The sequence below is a fragment of the Lytechinus variegatus genome, chromosome 3 (genome assembly GCF_018143015.1).
Source record: "Lytechinus variegatus isolate NC3 chromosome 3, Lvar_3.0, whole genome shotgun sequence".
Taxonomy (NCBI): domain Eukaryota; kingdom Metazoa; phylum Echinodermata; class Echinoidea; order Temnopleuroida; family Toxopneustidae; genus Lytechinus; species Lytechinus variegatus.
The window spans coordinates 58,259,422-58,281,344 of NC_054742.1; the positions used below are offsets into that span (position 1 = coordinate 58,259,422).

The following is a 21,923-nucleotide window of genomic DNA, read 5'->3' on the forward strand; positions in this document are numbered from 1 at the left end:
CTCCCTCTCTCTCCCTCTCTCTTCTTCTTCTTCACCCCGTTGTTTACTCCTCACTTGAAATAAAACTATGAAATCAATTGCATATACCGATGTATTATTTTCATGAAGGTTAATTAAACACACACCGTTTCCGTGTTTACACAGTATACAGCTCGAGGGTTCGACATGCGAGCCGTGCTCCATACGGCAATTTTATGCTGTGTAAACGCGAGTGTGATAGATAGATAGATAGATGGATAGATAAATGGTATTTATTGTGATAAAAATTCAATTAGCAGCCAAAGGCTGAATTGCATGAATTTGTACATAGTAAAATCTTAGTAAACAAACAAGCGAAACAGTAAAAAAAATAACAAAGTATACTAATGTATAATACTGGAAAGGGGATACAAAAAGAAAAGTATAGAGAGGGAGAAGTAATGTCAAATACAGGAATGGGGAAAGGTTAGGAGTAGACTAAATGTATATACCTTTAACATAATGCACATTTTAACATAAATATATATTTAACCAATTTTGAATGAATAACAATACATGTAGATTGAAGAGAGGATTGTATGAAATTGCTTGCTTTGTAGAAAAGAAAAAAAATAAAGCTATTAATTGGGTGAAACTGAAGGAGGAAAACATGTATAAATATTATAAATGATACAGTAATCTGGGTTGGGATTGCTCTCGACATGCTTGATAATGATTCTAAATAAACACTGTGTTGATGGTAATAATAATAGTTGAAGGAATCGGAGTAATGAATGAATTATCTCAAAAGAAATTTAAATTAAATCCGCGAGCCGTGTCGATTACGGCTTTCTTGATCCGCCAAATTCTCGTATCTGTCAATTACCCGCGAGCCGAGTCAGGCCATGGTCAGACTCGCCTATTTTTCGTCTGTAAACAGAAAACCGTGTCAATTAACCGGCGATTAACCCGCATGTGAAGTCAAACACAGCATATTTTTGACGTCTGTTTAGTGATCCGCGGGCCGTGTCGCAAACTCGCCTTTTTGTTTCAGTATAAACACGATCACATTTTCCCTCTTTGCAGCGTTCGACCCTGCTTGAGGATTCAACAGTCGAACCGAGTCGTGTGTAAAGACGGTATCACCGAGTCCGAATACAACAAAATACATGTAGAACGTATTGAAAAAAAAAGAATGTGATCAGGTCAAAGTCTCAGAGATATACCTGTCTACATTTTTAAACCAGCAAGGCTATCCACTTATACTTATAAATACATTTGCTTTCAGTTATAGGCTTACCCATTACATTTGCCCAAAAATTAACAAGTATATTTATAAATTTAACAAATGAAGGGAGTACCATTAGTAAAATATAAATCGCAAGGATTTTATATGAAAAAGTACATTCTTTTCATGAAATAGATAATTTCATGTATAACGATTTTTTTTTCATTCTTGTCTTACTTTGTTTTTACATGATTTCTTTTCGATGAAGCCTATATGGATTTGAACACCACCATATATTCTCGATATCATGACTATTATTTGTAACTCACTTCGGAAAGCAACTGACTTGGCAACTCATCCGAATTGAGAAGTACATCCGTCAATGTCGTAGAGCCTAAAAACAATGTGTGATCATAAATATGGCGACGTCAATCAACATTACAAATAAGCCTTGGTGAGTGATAATGATGAAAATCATATCTTTTATTCAAATCCATTTGAAGATTCTGCAGTGGAAAACGGGAAATCTAATAAACTCATCTCGATATCACGCTAGAGCTAAGATTTTTATATAACACAAAAATAATCATCTGCTCTGACGCCCATGAAAAAAGATGTTATAATGCTATGTTTTACAAAATTATTGGCTGTAAAAATTTACTTTACACTAATATGACACAATAGGCAACATCTTTTCCATTATTCTAGAGAAGTTAATATGTCAAATCAATAATTAATAACTTTTCCCATAGGGAGGCAAATACACTCAGGGGTACCGCCGCAAGGTGGCAGCTTGGTCACTCCTTTGATTTATGAAATAATAAAATGTGAAAAATGAAGAAAAAACAATAGGATTAACAAAGGTTGAGGAAGAAGAAAGAAGAACGTGAAAATAGAGATTTTATCTCTACAATACCCTCATTATTGGAGAAAAAAAAAACGAAGACACAATTAGATATCCTTGCCCCCCATCGCCGCCCTTGATTATTATAATGTAATATACAATTATAATTATTAATCGTTCGTTATCAATTATTAATCGTTCGTTATTAATGAAGGTCAATATTGATTATAACATTTAGACAACATATAATTTCGTTGACTCTTTTTTCTCGATGAAGTAATACATGAACTATTATAAATTTACTATGTTTACTGATGTGACATACAGGTGTGACGAACCAGTCATTGTACCTGTGCAAGAGCAGCTGGTCAAAGCAGCCGTTCTTCAAGTAAGGATGATATTAATTTTTATAAGTAGCTACGTATACGTCGCCATGGTGCTGGGGCGGTGTAATTGGGGACGGGGGGGGGGCAACCCCTCACTTTTTAACCTACAAAATGTTAAACAAATACCATCTTATTGCGTTTAGGGAACTTCCCCCTAGCCCTTTCCCCCTCCACGTTTGACCCAGCCCCAGCTGTAATATATACATTAAATCGAATGCAATATATGACGAAACCAAAGACAGAGCTTTATTTTTCTCTATGAGTGGCCCTCTTGCGAAGCAAACAAAACTGAAACAAATTGGAATGACAATATTTGATTTTATATTTTATCTGGTTCTAAGTATGTATTGTTAGTGAATATCCAAAGTTCACTGAGTGTCCTATCAATAGTCATCAAACTTCTGGAAAAGATGCAGTTGCGAAATTTTGTGGATTTTTAAGGGGCCAGTTCCCCAAACACCCCCGTCTGTAGGCCGGTATTCTGAATTGTCTCTATATGGTCTGTAATAAACGGGACCCCCCCCCCCCATCAAACATTGGATAGTTTTGGTCTCTTTCTCAAGGAGGGCCAATTTCTTGCTTTTTAAGACTGTAACCTCTGGAATATCGCTGGGGTAGAACCAATAGTCTTTATCTGGTCATAATAAATGCATAGCCTTTTTGATAATGTAAATTGAAAAAAAAAACACTACCTCTCCAATATACTTGGGCATCATTCTGCACAGTACGTCAGTGTAGGGTCTGTTTTAATCCGAAAAAACACTGATTTCTGTGTTATCTATTATTTCCCAGTTTGACGACGAATGCTGACGACCTCATAATCATTTATGATTGAAATGGTCGTCACATAGATCGGCGGTCATGGCCTACTATTTATGACGAGTATCTGACTTCATTTAATTTTTATGCTTAAAAGAACAGGTAGTCTTTAAAGAACATTATTATAATAATTTCAAATAATTCGTGATATTTCAATGCATATGCATGATCTAATAGTCTTACAAAAAACAATAACAATATTGGATTAAATTACTTTCCAGTTTGAATTATAACTGGGCTTTAGGCCTAAAAATAAATAAAAAGAAATTTATTTTTTTTTTCAAAATTCTGACCCAGACAATTTTAATCTTATGACAGTTTTGTCCTACGTGTATATTCACAGACATAATAACGATGACCTTTTGTTAGTAAGGGTGTTATCGTGTGTTTTTATTTCGATTTCTTTATAATGTGCAGGACACACATGCTGCCGCCCCTGAAAATAATCGGTTATTTTCAGTAGAGATCCTAAGAAACATAATCTCATCTGACAAATTAACATCATCAGGTGATCAGGTGGACGGAAATGAGTCTTCCAGAGGAAAAGACTTTCCTTTCAAAGTGGTGACCCATCTGACGTCAAAAGGGTCAGCGACGGTAATTAAATTTTCAGTTCCTGTCCCAGTTACAATTTATTTATCCATAAAATTGATACAGTATTTGACAAGCAAATAACATCCGGTATACATTAACACTTGACAGATTTATCAATTAGAATATTTTTATATTTTCATTTCATTTATTTTCATATTTCGTTTTTTTTTTACATTTGTTTCATACAAAATAAGGCAACAACAAACATGCATACAACGAAATTACATACAAATGAAAATGTACAAGTAACGTGATACAATCAGTCAAGTATTAAAAATACCTTGATCTAAGTCAATGAAATATAATGGGACCTATAAAGGCAAGTTTGTAGAATTGCGGGCCCCGATGAAATATATTTGTAAGTAATGGAAGCCGGTTCAATTTTTATGACCTTATACACAATAACGTGACACTGTTTTCAATACAATATTATCTGCTAAGATACACTGTTAAAAAAACCCCTGATTTTACAGAAAAAACAAGATTTTGCAGAAAGCAATAACAGAATAATTCTGTATATTCATTAATCATGAATTTTTCTACAATTTAGCAGAACAGGGACCCGTTGCATAAAAAGTTGCAATCAATCGCAACTCCAAAAATCATGCGCAACTTGATTTTCAACCAATCAGCAGCGCGTATTTTGATCTCGAAGGGGAAAATGGTGTTTTATTTAAGGAAATTTGTAAGGTTCCATACACCAAATACCAATTTCCTGTAATTGAACATGATACAATGTAAGATTAGGCAATCTGGTAAGATTACAGGTGTTCTCAGGCGCGTACGCAGGATTTTTGAAAGGGGGGGGGGGGGGGCTTTCGAGCATATTTTTTTTTTAAATCTCCCGCCCAGTCTCTAAAAAGTGATGAGCGGGGGGGAGGTGATGATTTTTTTTATATTTTTTTTTCAGCGCTGCAAATAAGACAATAACATTTAAGTGGGGATGGGTATGTAACAGTGCGGTCATGACCCGCGAGCGAGCAGAAATGTTCTCGTTTTTGCGTTGAAAACATAACCTTTTTGTCAATAGTTTGTTGGTATCATAGTCGATGCTACATGTCCTTCGGATCGTAGCACTCATGATATGGCCAACCGCGTAGCCAGGATTTCATTTTGGAGGGGGCGGTAAATGCACGCGAAGCGTGCGAACACTTACAGAGCGCGCGAAGCGTGCTCCCTAGGGGGTGGGTGCAGGGAGGGGGAGTTTCCCCCTCCCGCGCGAAGCGCGAAGCTTTTAGTGTTTCATAAATTAAAATGAAAAGGAGCCGTTTCTCTTGTCTCTAGTACCTCCAATTCGGTTGACTATATTGCGATTTTGAACCTTGTTTTCAAAAGTGATTGTAAACGCGCACAAAAGAGGTATACAATGGAGGAAATTAAAATGATAATAACTCCGCGCGAAGCGCGGAAGCTAAAGTGATTTATCAATTTTTCTTGCCATAAAAAGGGTCCCGAGAAAAGGGTATTCTCAAAGATATATTGAAACTTTCTTTGGAAAGATCAGATTTGATTACAAACAATTTAGCATCAGTGCATATTTTTAACTCGCAAAACAGAGGAGAAGATTGGTAGAGGAAGATATTCCTCCCCGCGATGAGCAATGAAACTCTGAAATTTCAAAGGGCGGACGTTTCATCAAATGTAGATATCTCTAATACCCAATCGTCTCTAATTCAATTGATTTTCTAAGATTATTGAACTTCATTACAAGGAAAATAGTGCGCATAAATATGAAACTTCTGTGATTTATTGAAATTATCTATCTATATAATAAAGGATGATTATTTTTTTTGACTTATCCTGAAGCGCTTCATTTTGAATATAAAGAAACTTAAGTGTCATTCAAAATTTCAAATTGAGGGCGCAAAACAGGACAGGAGATGAATGTATACAGGGAAATGACATGAAGTTTAATACAATTTGATAAAAAAATATTGCACTTTTTTATTTAATACGACACGAATTCCATACCTTCCTCTTTTTAAATTAGGAACCTGTTTGCCCCCAAATTATGGTTGTTTATAGTAATGAGCTGAAAAGCGGGAGAAGCTGACTTTATGGAGGTGACGGCAGAAACTGATATAAAGATTTTACCCGCTCGGAGCAGACCAGACCAGAAGTTGCGCGATCAATTGAAAAAAAAAGATAACTTCATACATTTACTTCGGCCTAACCTTACTCAAATTCATGCCCTAATGTATACAATTTTAACTTTAACTGGCAAGAAGCACATAGCTGAGGTGGAAAAACAGGGTTAGAGAAAAGGTGGGGGAACAATGGAGAACTTCAATATTGTCATTTAACCGCGCGCAGCGCGGAAGCAAAATTCATATATGAATTTAAAGCAAGAATAGTGAAGGAGTTTCTCTTTTGAGAAAAAAATAAAGAATAAATAGAAAAAACACAAAGCTACCTTTCTTCCCTTTCCTTCCTTCCCTTTTCCTTTTCTCCTCTCCTTTTTTCCCTTTTTTTTCTTTTTGGGGACGTTTTGGGCCATATCCAGGCGCGTAGCCGGGGGGGGGGGCGGTTGCCCCCCCTGGCTACGCGCCTGGATATGGCCTTGATCAGAACACTAGAAACTTGAGAAATGTCATGAATAATTACGAGCGAGCGGAGCAAGCGAGCCGAAATGTTTGCGTTTTTCCGTCAAAACATACAATTCTTCTCAATAGCTTGTTGGTAATGATTACATATTAGTTGATGATACATGTCCTTCTGCTCGTAAGTCTCATGATATGGCCTTGATCAAGAGACTAGAAACTTAAGAAATTTCATAAATTATTACGAGCGAGCGGAGTGAGCGAGCCGAAATTTTCGCGTTTTCCCGTCAAAACATACATTTCTTGTCAATAGTTTGTTAGTAAATCAAGTATTAGTCGATGCTACATGTCCTTCTATTCGTAACACTCATAATACGGCCTTGAACAGGAGACTAGATACTTATGGAATTTCATAAATTATTACGAGCGAGCGGAGCGAGCTAACCGACATTTTAGCGTTTTCCGTCATTTTGGTTTTCATATTGGTAAAACATATTTTGTAAGAAAACGTATGTCTTTGTCTTGGTTCACTTGTATTCATAAGTATACATCATGATAATCATGTATGGCCTTGTTAATGGCGATACCGTGATCATGTCGGCGACATGCGGAAATAAAAGATATAATAAAATGGAGCGAGCGAAGCGAGCGGAATTTTTTTCTGTGTTTTTCGTCGGAAACATGAGATTCTGTTCATTATTGTCTTACTGTCCGTAACCAGACCAAGGAGTTATCAGGCTCTTGCCCGATAACTCCTTGACCAGACCGACCTCTGGGGAGACAAGCAAAAAAAAAAAAAAAAAAAAACGAAAAGGGGGGGGGGTTAAACCCCCGAAACCCCCCCTTGCGTACGCGCCTGGGTGTTCTCGCGACTCTGCTGCAGGTGTAGACACCCAAGGAAAACCAAAAAAGTTATAAACAAGTTCTATTAAAGGACAAGTCCACCCCAACAAAAACTTGATTTGAATAAAAAGAGAAAAATTCAACAAGCAGAACATTGAAAATTTCATCAAAATCGGATGTAAAATAAAAAGTTATGACATTTTAAAGTTTCGCTTCATTTCATAAAACAGTGATATGCACATTTCGGTCGGTATGCAAATGAGGGAACTGATGACATCACTCACTCACTGTTTCTTTTGTATTTTATTATATGAAATATGAAATATTTTGATTTTCTTGTCATTGTCATGTGAAATGAAGTTTCATTCCTCCCTGAACACGTGGAATTCCATTATTTTAACATGTTGTGCTTCAGGCAAGGAGGTCCTAATCATCAAATTCGTAAAAATTGAAATATTGTATAATTCAAACAATAAAAAAACAAAAGAAATAGTGAGTGAATGACGTCATCAGCTCTCTCATTTGGATGTAACTGGCTCGTTCATATAACTATTTTTGTTGAAAATAAGCGAAACTTTGAAATGTCATAACTTTCTTATTTTACATCCGATTTTGATGAAATTTTCAGCATTGTGCCTGTCTGATTTTTCTCTATTGATTCAAATCAACATTTTTCTGAGGTGGATTGACCTTTAAACACAATCATGTTCCCTTTTTGGCCACTAACGACAGGTTCCACTACAGACGGGTGCTACATCTTTGTTCTATGTTACTATGTCGTTTATCTGTACATGTGAACGAATCCTTCAATTTCTTCAATTTCTTCAATGCCTTCGGTGGATCCCCTCATTTGATCTATTGTTTCACACCCCCACAATATGACGTCACGGACTTCCACCAATGCATATGATTGATTGATTGCTGCATGTTTGCTTGCTTGATTGATTGATAGATTTTATTTCTCACGATGAAAACAATACAAAATACATACATTCAAATAATAAAAACATAGTAATTGAATTAATAATATAGAACAGATATAAACTTACGAGAAAAAACAGGGTAAAACAAAAAAAAAATCTACAAGGAACTTGAATATCCCAGTTGCAAAATACGACTGTGGAATACATAAACATAAAATAAAATTTGATGTATATTTGTGATAGAAATGAAATAAACGTCTTAAAGATTTGAATCTTAATTTTGTGTAGGACGAAGATAGTGGAGATCGAGAATGCCACTACGCGTCTTCAGCAGAAGAAGCTTTACAGATCTACGAAGATCTTTACAAGCAACATGCTTCAACGGGAGAAGGCGGGATATCGATGGAACCTGTCTCATCAGTCAATAACTCACGATGGATCGGCTCAGAAGCCCTCAGAAAGGTAAAATATTAATCGCGGGCGTACGGATTGGGTCTTGGGGGCCACGGACCCAACACAATTTTAACGAAGTAAGGAAAACGAAAAAAGAAAGAAAAGGAAAGGTAAGGGTAGAAGAGAGTAAAATATGATACTATTTTGTCTGAATGTTATATCAAAATCTATCAAAAGTTTATTTTTGTGTATTAAAGAGGTTAATTTTTGGCTCACTCGCAGCATTTAAAACAAAGATTGGTCAATTCATGCCAAGATCTTATTTCCATACGACCTATTGAGTTTGCTGTATAGCTGAAACTTAAGATAGTTTATGTATATGAACCCTGGCTTATAAGTTTACATAGGTGCTGCTTATAACAGATTATTTGTTGTAATCATATTTTCTGCCCTTTTTTTCTTGTTCCTATTTTTTCTTACCTTGTAAGTGTGATTATTCGGGATTTCTTCAATCTCATTGAATAACTGTAAATATTGTAATTTGATCTGTTTCTTAATAAAAAACATAAATAAAAAAGATCTTATTTCCATGCCATCCAATTAAAAACGCATTTTATTTTATTCTGTTTTCTTCCGTATTTTGGGGGCGGGGAGACACTATTTTGTGTTATGTACTGAAATTTCAACGAAAGATTGTTCTTGGTATCGGCTCAAACGCAAAGATTCGGTGTCTAATAATTGCCAGAATATAATAAATGTATTAAGTAATGACATCACTTGACTGCATACATGATGATTTCTCATAATTATTTTGTACAGACACTTCTTTATCGAGAAACCTATTCACCAACCGAGGACCTGTCCCCAGAGGTGGCCAAATTGGTGGATGACGTCTGGAAGGAGGCTATGGGCAAGCTCAAGGAATATCTTGCAGTCCCCGTGGCGTCTATTCTTCCAGGGCAAGTACGTATTAAGGCCACCGCACACGTTACAACATGTCTACTATGACAAGCCAAGTGTCCGCCAGTATATTTCGTACAAATCAAGTCATTTCGTACACAAAATATGTTTTTATTCAGACGAAAATAATTTCGTCATGACGCTGTTTTACTTCGTATACGAAATTTATTTTTTGTCACATAAAATTAATTTCGTCTCGACGAAATGCACGAAATAAATTTTGTCTATACAAAATGTAATTACGTCCACAAACTTTATTTGGCGTGCCATACGAAATGAATTTTGATCAAACGAAATGGCGCACTAAATGTCCGATGTTTAATTCCGTCCAGTTCACGCCATTCCGTACACAAAATGTGTTTTTGTTCATATGAAAATCATTTCGTCATGACGCTGTTTTATTTCGTATACGAAATTTATTTTTTGTCACATAAAATTAATTTCGTCCGACGAAATCAATTTTCGTTAAGACGAAATGTGATTGCTCCACAAAATTTATTTCGTATGTACAAAATAAATTTTGATCCAACGAAATGGCGCCCAAAGTGTCCAATGGAAAATTCTGTATGCACACTTTGTTTTTTCACTCAAACGAAAATCATTTCGTCATGATGCAGTGTGATTTCGTATACGAAATTTATTCTGTGTCACCCTTAATCAATTTCGTCCACAAAATTCATTTCGTCCCGATGCGAAATTTATTCTGTCGACGAAATGATTTTGTGTCAAAACACACACAAAAAAATTCGTCTCCCTGTCTATTCATTTCGTTCCGATGCGATATCTATTCGGTGGACAAAATGATTTTGTGTCAAAACACAAAAAAATTTCGTCTCCTCTGTCTATTTATTTCGTTCAGATGCGATATCCCGTCGACGAAATGATTTTGTGTCAAAACACAAAAAAAATTTCGTCTCTGTCTATTCATTTCGTTCCGTTGCGAAATCATTCCGTCGACGAAATGATTTTGTGTCAAAACACAAAAAAATTTTGTCTCCTCTGTCTGCTATGGGTCGCTGATTGCCAGCGCCTGCAGCTAGCTAGCTAGCTAGCTGTACTAAAGCTCCGGTACGGTCGGGCCGGTCACGTAGCTGTTGACGAGTTGGTGAACTTGTCTTAGCTTAGATTTCACGTTATTCATGCCTACATGAGCTGCATACAACTGCTCTAATCGCTAGGATGTGGATGGACATTGATTTAGTAAGTTCAGCTTTAAATTTTTCGACTCAAAAATTACGTTAAAAGAGGGAAATTCGCGAATTCGTTAATCGTTACCAAACTTGCATTTGCAAAAACAATGCTAGTCCGTGTATTCAAGTTTATGTACTGTTGTCAGTACAGCATGGGGCCGGGGAGGGTGATTTGTCTTTTCTGCACATCTGAAATGGTAATGAATTATACAGGCTGAAGATATTCCGGCCTAGATCTTAATATATAATGTAAAAACGGCATTATCGTGATATTGGGAACTACCGTTCACTTAATACAGCAGCGCTTTATTTCCACCTCCATTCTCTTCGTACACAAGTGCGCATACACAAATCAACGAGTGGTTCCCAAAACCACGATTTGGCCGTAAAAACCATACTCAGAGCAAAAAAAATGCTGAAAATTTCATCAAAAGTGGATGACAAATAAAGTTATTGAAATTATTGTACAGCTTGGCCCGCAGCCTGCAGTAGACGGGAATAACCGTTGTTTCTGGGGTCAGTGGGATTTATTCAACAATTTCTGACATTTTACTATCATGGTGGAGCCAACGTAGTTCAGCGCAACAACCAAAATACAGAGACTGAACTGAAGCTTTTGGTCTAGGCCCGTGGTAGAAAGCTGCCAGCCGTGTGTTTTGAGGAGTTTTTCAGCATGTTTTAATTTTTAAAAATTTCTCTTTCACAGACAGCTCGCTATCATGCAGCCACCATTGGGCATTAGGGGACTTACAATCCCGGGGAGGCCACTTCCATTCACGAGTGGATACCATGCGTGACCATGGGGTCTCGAAAAGCACCCTAAACACATAATTTCCATATTCTGAAAATGCACCCTTAACCACTCATGGTTTCAAATCGTCTCGTGTGTGAAGGATTCATATGCACCTGGTGCACGCGAATCTTTCACACCCTTTTTACTAAAATAACTATGACTTTACATCGTAGCTAAGCATTATATTTATTCTATGACACTTACCGAACCATATGGATCGTTTGTTGAATTCTGTTTGGTGTTGTTTTGAATAAAATAAGAGCATTTTTCGTGATCTTCACGTAGATGCCTCTTGATCAGCGTTGATATCAACTTTTGCCTAAAGAGGGCGCGCGATATTATTTCAAAGTCGGTAGGCACTTAAGAACCAAGTTTGAAAGGATACTCGTAAAATTATGTCACTCTCGCCGATGAATATTCATTAGATCGTGGTCGTGCGTGTTCAATACACACTGAGTGCATGCATGCAGAGAGTTTTTATTGAACACGCACGACCATGATCTAATGATTATTCATCGCGAGAGTGACGTAATTTTACGAGTGTCCTTTCAAACTTGGTTCTTAAGTGCCTACCGTACCTTTGTTTACGGTGTTGCAAGCTAGCTGCATTCTAGGCGATCAGCATTATTTTCTTGCTCGTTCAATCCACTTTCATCATCATCTTGTCAAAAGATGGCGTACTTTACCAATAAGTATATACATGAGATGCAACCTGTTGATTTTTGGTACAATTTCCTATTATGCGCTGACGACTTGAATTGAGAATGTTCGATACGAAAAATTGCTTTTCGATTGTTGTTTGCGTACTTTCCACCGCAGTATTAAGGACGGATCGAACGGAGTGTCCTGGTTGAGACTTGGAGGTAAGCGATAAAAACACTTTTATAAATAATTTCCAATTCATTAAAAAAAAAGTTAAATCATAAAAACAAATTTCCATTAGTGGAGAAATACTCAAATGTTTGGCGTTTTTTATTCCCTCACATTCGTGTGATGAATGAAAACGTCAAAGTCCACTATGAAACCACATGCGTTGTGCGAGGTTAGTATTACTAACCTCGCATGTTGTGTGAGTGCACCTTAACAAGTAATTACTATTGGCATGTGAAACCCTACCCTTAGCAAGTATTGGAAACATGCAAAACGATACTCTTGGCAAATGGTCCCTGAAATGAACCCCTAAAGTCTAAACAAGTACACAAATGTTTTATTGTTACGGGTCCTTCGGTCATCGGCTTTACCTTATTTGGTTTAATACGACCCCACCTACACCTCGCGCAAAAATCGTACTTTAAACACAAAGTGTTGGGGCAAAAGGACATCCTTTAGTTTATAAAACATTTTAATTTTGTTTTATCAGAATTCGACCCTAAACACGTAATTTTCCTCGCGAAATAGATACCCTTTTTTCATTATTTTTGTGTTTTTGACACCCTTATCACGTTATGTACGTAATGTGCACTGTCGTGAAAAAGACATCCTTTTTACGTGTTTTTTGGTCGCGCATGGTATCCACTCGTCAATGTAACTGGCCCCCGGGCTTACAATGCAAAATCCCCCGGCCACTCACGGGGCACATCGATTTTTTGGCTTTATTTTATGAAAATACTGAAAAGAATTGAACCAAAATGGAGATTATTATTCCCTTTTGGCCTGAAATGCACCAAAATGGGAAAAAGAAACTTGAAAGGGGAAAACATGTTGGCTGTCAAGCAACTTCACTCCGTTTTTTTCCGAACTTACGTACATAAACATATGGCGATTGAGTCCCCTGTACAGATCACGCTAGAACTCGGTCTCTGTATTTGGTGAGTGGAGCCAACGTACATCATCAGAACAACCAACATAAAAGAGACCAAAGCTTTTGGTGTAGGCCCGCGGCTGCCAAGCTAGGGCAAGGCTTGGCTGTAGGCGTTGACTCTACTAGTCTAGAGTCCCCTCACTACTCACCACAGCACTTTCTGGTGAGTAGCCATGTACAAAAGTATTTTTTTTTATTCTTAAAGGTCAAGTCAATCCCAGAGAATGAAGATTTGAATGAATAGAGAAAAATCAAACTATTTAGCATAATGCTGAAAATTTCATCGAAATCAGATGTAAAATAAGAAAGTTATGAAATTTTAAAGATTTGCTTCCTTTTCACAAAACGGTGATATGCACAACTCAGTGACAAGCAAATGAGACAGTCGATGGCGTCACTCACTATTTCTTTTGTTTTTTTATAGTTTGAATTACACATTTTTTACAGATTTGACCATAAAGACCAGCTTGACTGAATAATATTAAACAATGCTAATTCAACACGTTCAGGGTGGAATTAGTCTTTATTTTACTTGACAAAGGGGAGAAAATTGGAATATTTCATGTTTCACGTGATCAAAATAGTGAGTGGTTGACGTCATCAGTCTCCTCATTTGCATACCGACCAGGATGTGCATATAACTATTTTGTGATAAGCAAAATTTTAAAATGTCATAACTTTCTTATATTACATCCGATTTTGATGAAATTTTGACTATTATGTTTTTTGGATTTTTCTCTTTTTATTCAAATCAACTGTTTGTTGGGGTGGACTTGGGTGGACTTTTCCTTTAAATCAAAATCACACACAAAAAAAATTGATTACTTTGGCCTGGAAAGTGACTTAGCGGGTCTCTTTCTACAGAAATAAAATGAAGCCTGATGGTGGCGCTAATAAATTTTGCAGCCTTGATTCAGGCTCGCTTCAAATTCAGCTCCTCTGTAATTATGCCCCCACAGACAAAGTCCGGAGGGGGCATTAAGCGTTACCCCATAAGCGTTGCCCCTGTCCGTCAATTCGTTCACCCCCCCTCCCACTTGTTTTCCGTGCAATAAATCGAAATATTCTTGGATTTAAAAAATTTTTGGTGTGTAGGTAGATGACAGTATGACACCATAAATAATACAGGCTGAGTTTGAAATTGGAATCTGCAGGTCCAAGGTCACAGCTCATGAAATATGTGAGTTGGTTTACGCATGATGAAATATTCATCAGATTTGTAAAAAAATGAGGGAGTGTAGGTAGATGAACCAAAATACAGGCTACACAAGTTTTTTAGGCTACTACAAGTACAGGCTACTACAAGTTTGAATTCAGAGTCTGCAGGTAACAGATCAGAGCTCATTAAATATGCGAGTTGGTTTCCTCATGATAACTTATGAAATATTCAACAAATTAAAAAAAAAGGCAAATCTGTAGGTCAAAGGTCTAAATTTGTTCATTTTATACATATTGATTTCTGCATGATATTAAATTCAATCATATTGAATGAATTTCTGATCGCTTTAAGCAGGGGCATCATTTCAAATTTCTAGTGTTATAACTGTATCTAAATTCTTTTAATGCGCAATTCTTATAATTACTAGATTAATATGGGCACCAATGAATGAAATACTGGTACCTTCAAAAACATAATTTAAGATTATTATTGGCGGTGATATTGAAAACACTTTTTTTTCAAATAGTTTAAAATGATGAACACCTGGAATTAAAAAAATAGAATAAAATCTACTTATGGCGCTGTCACACCTTGGCGTTTTAGACGCGTATGCCTGACGTATCAAAATTTCTCTAAAACGTCGGCATACGCTGAACTTTGATTGTTTTTTTTTCAACTCTGGGCGTATACATGTACTTAGCGTATTCATAACGAGTTGGATGAATACATAACGTATTAGTAACTTATATCGAACGCTTCGTTAACTTATAGTAACGTATTCCAATGAATGCTTAGGGTATTGCTGGCGTACACAACTTATGCCCTATGATAGCCTAACTTACGCATAGCGCGCGGCAGCGTATCGCTGACGAACACGTGTCGTAGCCTATAAAAAGGCTGCCATACACGTTCAACTATTCAAATCACAACCGCACGATACATCACCGTATCAACACCACCGCCATGCCGAAGAAAACTCCTGTGAACCCCACCTTTATATACCAATTCCTATAAACGTCAATACGCCATTATACAGTAGCTGTAAGTTATAAACACGTTCAGTAAGTTTTGTGGTCGTCCGGAGCACGTCTTCATACGTCAATATACGTTGGAGTTAAGTTACACATACATTCAAAGCACGTTACTCATAGGTTAGAAGTAAGTTTTAGGGTACGCTGGACATTATCTCGACGTACATCGACTTATGATTAACTTACGAGTAACGTGTGTCAACGTGTATCAACGATAGCGTAAATTGCCTACAACTTATGGCCCGCGTATGCGGGACGTATGAGCCATACGCTGGCATGCGTCGAAAAATTTTGTGCTTGCACAAAATTTTTCGACGACCTCGCCGTATGACGACGTATACCAGCGTGTTTTAGCGTACTCTTGACGTATGCAAAACTTACCCGTAATGTATTCGAAGTACGCCAGCGTATTCGCCAAATTCCTCATACGTTGGGCATACGCTGTCTAAAACGCCAAGGTGTGACAGCGCCATTACCTTGAACAAAACCAGCAGTACAAGCTTTGTTCGTTATGTCAATAATACAGTCTTCTAAAGTCTATACAATGAAAAGATTGGACACTCTAAGGACTTCGCTTAATACTATGCGTCGATTTGCTTTAAAATAGTCAAGGTTCCTATTCTTTGCCGTGTGTCTTTGATATGAATATAAATCACATGCCTTCTTTAGGGCACAAATTGATTATGCGGTTCTACAGGCAGCGACGTGAAGAGAAGGAAAAGATGAGGAACAGAGTGCTCAAATGGTCACCAAAGGGACTTTATTCGTGCAATTGCATGGTAGTGTTTCATCTGGATACAGGAATCTCCAAAGAAGTGGAAAGATTAGCTCATAAAGAGATTTTCATGTGTCGTGCTTTGATTTTCCTGTGAACGGAGGCATGCAGTGAACCCTCGAGTGGCCTAGTCCTCAGTCTATGCCATAAACATGAATATTCACTAGGTGGGCTGATGTCACGTTCCCACTTTCCTAATGTTATTACACGAAATCATAATTGCTTCATTTTTCATGCTCATGTGTAAATGATTTGTCTCCATTATAATTAAATAAGTTACAGTAATAACTAATTAAATGCACTAAATCAGTTGTCAATTCAATTATGACCTGTAATTTCTTTTTTAATAAACCTAATTTCATATAAAATACATAAGAACAAGTGGGGGTATGATATCAGTTTGCTCACTGAATATTCATGAAGACATGCTTACATCTGTTTCATTGGAATAATGCAAATATTAAAATTCAATATCCGATTTTGATCAAATTTCTAGCATTAATTGCTTTGTGAATTTTACTCTATTTTGGAGATGAGGTCAATGATGAGTATCTTCAGCCTGGAGCATCCCTTTATCATGTTGGTAGTGGAACACCTAAGTACCTTCTAGGCAGGGCCAGAGGCAAGACTTCGAGATTCTTTCTAGAATTTATTTACATCCTGGATAGAAATACATTAGGCTTTTCTAGTAATGATTTGGGGATGAAGGAATGGAGATGTGGCTGAGAATTCGAGTGTGGCAAAATGATTCTGTTTGGTTTGGCTTGTTGCAATTTCTGCAGGAATTATAATCATGGATCGTCAGGTCAACATAATGAAACACTAGGAGGTGATCAAATGAATTGATTTTTGTATATAGAAATACTGTTTTTACAAGACAAAGTGAACAACGAACCTCATTTTGTTTTCGGAAAAACGAACCTTATTTCGTTTTCGGATTAACGAACCTTTGGAACAATGAACCTCATATCGTTTTTGGATTGTCGAACCTTCGGAACAATGAACCTTATTTCGCTTTCGGATTAACGAACCTTCGGAATATCCAAACCTTCGGAAAAACGAAGCTTCGGAATTACGAATGTATATGAAATTAATAACAAGTTTTGATAATAATACATCACAAAACCATTCATTTTGAATTGGTAGAATAATTGAATGATTATTCAGAAAAGTGGCACCTATATTATAGTTTCACTCTGCTATGCAGGTGAGACAAAAAAAGGAGAGAAGGGAAACAAAAAATTTGTGCATTTTCATTTATTTACAGTCAGACTGCAGGTCCCAAGAAAGTGGCTTCTTTCATCCAAGTGATATTCATGACTTGAGTTGTTTTGCATATTTAATGAGCTTGATGCAGACCAAAACACCTCTTTTCATTTGGTCATTGCTGCTCTAATTGTGCATCGAATTTCATGAATTTGGTACCATTGTAAAGAAGAAGAATAATTCTTTCAGGTCATGTGTTTGGATTAGTCAAAGATTTTGTAATATAGGTTAAAATTTTGATCTAAAATATCCTACAAAGTAAATATTTTCACCTGACAAAAGCTGCTATTTTCACACTTTATTTATGTTTGAGCCCAAATGATTTTTATATCATGATAAAGCTGAATATGTATGCTTTGAAATGATATAGGTTTCAAAATAAGAATTGGTTTAATCGGGTCAAGATCAAGTACATAAAGCAGTTTGAAAACAAGAATACTGCACTCTGATTGGTCAAAGAGACCACCCAGTGGCAAATTCCAACGGTTCCAGTGCCTGGGTTCGTGGGAAGGTCACACTTCCCATGTGGTAATCTCAAATACCCCGCGCCTGTTGTTCTGTGAACCTTATCCAGCCAATCAGGACTCTGGATTTCATGCAAGTACAAAATTTCAGAAATCTTGTCTTGTACCTTGGTGGGAAAAGTGTGAACTTGACCCGATTAAAAGGTGCCGCACATCAAGAATGGCATTGTGAGAAAGTACAAAAGTTCAGCTTTATGGTGATATAGATATCATTGAGGCTCAACATAAAAAGTTTTGCACAATTTGCAAAAGAAAACAGAGGAAGAAAATTCAGTTTTGAGGCACACTTTCAGGCCAGAAATTTACTTATTTAACAAAATATTGTATACAAAATAAATGACCAATATGAAAGAGTAACTCTTACTCTATCTGATGGTGCAATAATATTTCATTTAACTTGAGGTTAAAACAGGTAAATTCTTAGAAAAAGAAAATCTCACGAATCATGAGATTTTGCAAGGAGGAGGATTCAGCCACGAGATGATTTGGATGAATCTGGCCTTTTTTGCTCATTAGCATAGGGACCTGCGGTCTGACTGTTTAGGCTTATTCATTTTCAATAGTCACAGCAGTTCACAGGTGCTGCCATATATGGTAACTATTATATCAGTGCTAGCCAGCAGCTTGCGAAGGAAAGTCAGTTTCAAAGTAATTGCTTCAGTGGTGTACAGATGAAGGGGGGGGGCTTCGGGTGCTTGCTCCCCCCCTGCCTCCTACAAAAAATCATGACCAAGAAAGGGGAAGAGAATATGGTGAAATAAATTATTCAGAATATTGTGCTTTAATTGGATTTTTATAAATAAAACAAATTCTAAATTTTTGCTCGCTCACAAATAAAAAAAATTGCCCAATATGCCATTATCTAGCCACTTCAAAATCTTTGGCTCACTCTGCCAATGATTTGTTTCATCACACTTCTAGGCAAATGCTTTTATATAGAATACACTATTTCTCATGATTCCATTGTTTATATAATATGGCTTTGTGGAATTGTTTGGGGTCTAGAATTACTTCATTAATATGCAATTTTATTAAAATCACAAAAACTGCAAGTTCTTTTTTTCTCCTAATAATCAGAGGCGAAATGAGCCAAAAATTTTGAGGGGTTCAGATATGTCGTATCGGGCAAAATTCAATAAAAGTTGTGAGCGAGGAAGATTTTTCATTTTAAAAAAAATCAAATTTTGTAGCTTGACATGAAAATATACAAAAAATGTTATATTTCATTTTTCTCTCTTTTCTTTTCTTTCCTTTTTTAGTCTTTTTTTTGAGGGGGGGGGGACCATCCCAAGCTCCCCCCATCTGTTTACCTCTGTCTATATCACTGTTATATTGTTGTCATTATTTGATGACTAATTTCATAGAAACGACTGATTCAGAAAAATATTAAATACAGCCTTTCGTGAAAAGCTGTCCCGGTTGTCTCAAAAATGTGCGTTTATTTGTCTGCCCTCCATCAACCCACCCTATTTCAAGAAAAGCTCCCAGCTTTCTCGAAATGGTGCGGCCATCCCAGCTCTGCGAAGACAGACGATGGTAACAAGCCAACAGTTTATGATACAGTATATTTTGATGGTATCATAAAAACCTATATAATTATCATTATTTTATGAAGAAAGCCTGTATGGTTTATTTACGTTAACTATTAAAATTCTCTATCTGGGGGTACCCATCTCAACGTCCGTATGACATTTTTTTTAGTCACGAAATGAATTAGTGATAATTTCATTTTCTCAGTAATTTAATGCCCAAGTCTACATGGTGTTACCATGTTTGATGCATATTTTGCCTCTGTTATTATCTTGATTGGATTTATTTCCAGATTCTTCACAATAAATGCAAGTTTTATCATAATTTTAGTTCTGAAAATTGACTAAGGCAGTAAGGCTTCATCTCTTATGTATTTTCTACCGATAGTATCGATATAACGATATCAATGGATTCTGGTTAAAAATCCTTTTGGGTTAAGATTGGAACTAACTCTGTAGATAAAGATATAGACTAACTTGTCCAGGTGTTGAGAAACGGGCCCCTGCTAAGTAAGCCTAGAGTTTTCTTAATTATGTGTAATTGATTTCATGGCATTTGTTTACATTTGCTGCAGATTCCCATTCAGCAATTGGACTGAACCTGTACTGTAACACAGTATGGATGAGCTTCATTGAATTCCTCCAAGAGCTCTGTACTCTGTTCTGATCATTTTGAAGATGCTTGCTTGACAGAACTGGGCAAACGATTCGTCTTAGACAGGATGCTGTCCCAACCATATTTGATATCCCCCCTCGTCTTCAGAAGGTACAGTAGATCAATATCATACATGTGTTCTAAAGAAACATATTTTCTGTACTATCATCTACCTTTGGTTTGACAGGACAATGTTTTAAACATTCCATTTTCAGTAGCCAAAGAGAGATAAAGAATTATATATTCGGGAGGGTAACCATAGACCTGGGCCTATATTGTGTATTTAAAGTAAACGCTTACTCAATAATCAAACAAATTAAAAAATTGGTTTAGCCCTACATAATTAGCCTGGGCTACTTTGAAATTGCATGGCGAAGGATGCATCGCTGATTTTTCAGACTCTATTGAAATTTATTTTAAATAAATTAATTTATGCATAGAGAATTCTCTGCTGTACAGGTAAGTCTCCAAATAATTCCCAAAGGTCTATAGTTTCTATCAAATGTGCACCTAAAAAATGGTAAATCAAATTTCTATTATGTATTTTATTGTTTCTATAATTTCTTTGTTTCAGGGCCTTAAGTGTTTTGTTTTTTCTGAAGGGATTTCCATTGGATTAAATTTATATACAAAATAACGTTTTTGAGCATTATTTGGTCCAACATGAACTCATAAATGTTGCGTATCTGGGTGTTGCGAATTTGGTCCCAAAAGTTCTGCGAGACTTGAACCAAAAAACATCATGAGGACTTGTTTCTCAGTGTGGACTTATTGCAAAAAACTGTGGAGGGGGCGTATTAAGCCCTCCCCCCTTTGGGGCCAGATAGGGTTAATATATCATCATAAATATTAAAAAAACATGTTTTTCTTGCTGCAAGTCGGAGGAAAAGTATTGATTTCTAAATAAATATTATTCTTCATGTACTATTGAATATTAATTTGACAAATTCAAAGTTATCTTTCAATTCTTGTATCTCTGTTTGTTCAATATTTCTTTTTTTCTGAAATGTTTCTTTTTTAAAATTCACTCTTCTACAGAATTCACACAAGCCAGGGAAACCCCCGGAAGAAAGACGTTTCGATTCAGCGAACAACCTCCCAGATACTGCAAAGACACCTGTACCAAAGTCCTCAGCACTTTCATTTCTCAAGGACCACTACTACTCAATACCAGAAAGTCCAGGAGGGGTAAAGTGGAAGTTAACAACAATAATGGACTTTATTAAAAACTTGGAGAAGAGGCTGGAGACCACACAGAAGTGTAGATTACATGTACTTGCTGTTAAGTTTGGACAAACCTGACTTGCACAACTTTACAACAAATAATTTACGCTATGTGCATTCTGATTATTTAACATAGCTCAATGAAATAGTTTATCACTGGGCATGTAACAAAAGTGAATTCATTAAATTTGAACGTGTTGCAAAAATGATGTCTTACAGTAAATTCATTCTGGCTTAGAATGTCGGAAGAGAAAAAAGTTTGTGAAAAGAAGGAATGACGGCAAGCTGACTGCAAGCAAAACACTGAAAATTTGATTGCAAATTTGATGTAAAATGAGAAAGTTCTGATCCAATCCAATCCAAAAGTCATTTGATATAGCGCCTTTTCCTTTCGGTTACAAAGCGCTGCACACACACTACTCCATATTTGTTTTGGCCACTAAAACAACTGTTCTACACCTGAGAATGATCGGTCTAGTCCATGCAAT

General features: G+C 36.5%; 1 protein-coding gene and 1 long non-coding RNA gene across 2 annotated transcripts; both read left to right on the forward strand.

Moving 5' to 3' along the window:
* The first annotated feature begins 1,418 nt into the window (after nucleotides 1-1,418).
* On the forward strand, nucleotides 1,419-9,536 carry LOC121412086. The gene is made up of 5 exons (XM_041604995.1): nucleotides 1,419-1,640; nucleotides 2,358-2,418; nucleotides 3,653-3,832; nucleotides 8,424-8,597; nucleotides 9,348-9,536. The coding sequence occupies exons 1-5, from the start codon at nucleotides 1,606-1,608 to the stop codon at nucleotides 9,534-9,536; spliced, it is 639 nt and encodes a 212-aa protein (XP_041460929.1). The 5' UTR covers nucleotides 1,419-1,605.
* A 1,026-nt stretch (nucleotides 9,537-10,562) lies between these two features.
* On the forward strand, nucleotides 10,563-21,719 carry LOC121411481. Its single transcript, XR_005969473.1, has 3 exons — nucleotides 10,563-10,688; nucleotides 20,132-20,322; nucleotides 21,250-21,719. It is a non-coding gene; the product is annotated as an uncharacterized LOC121411481 (long non-coding RNA).
* The last annotated feature ends 204 nt before the right edge of the window (nucleotides 21,720-21,923 follow it).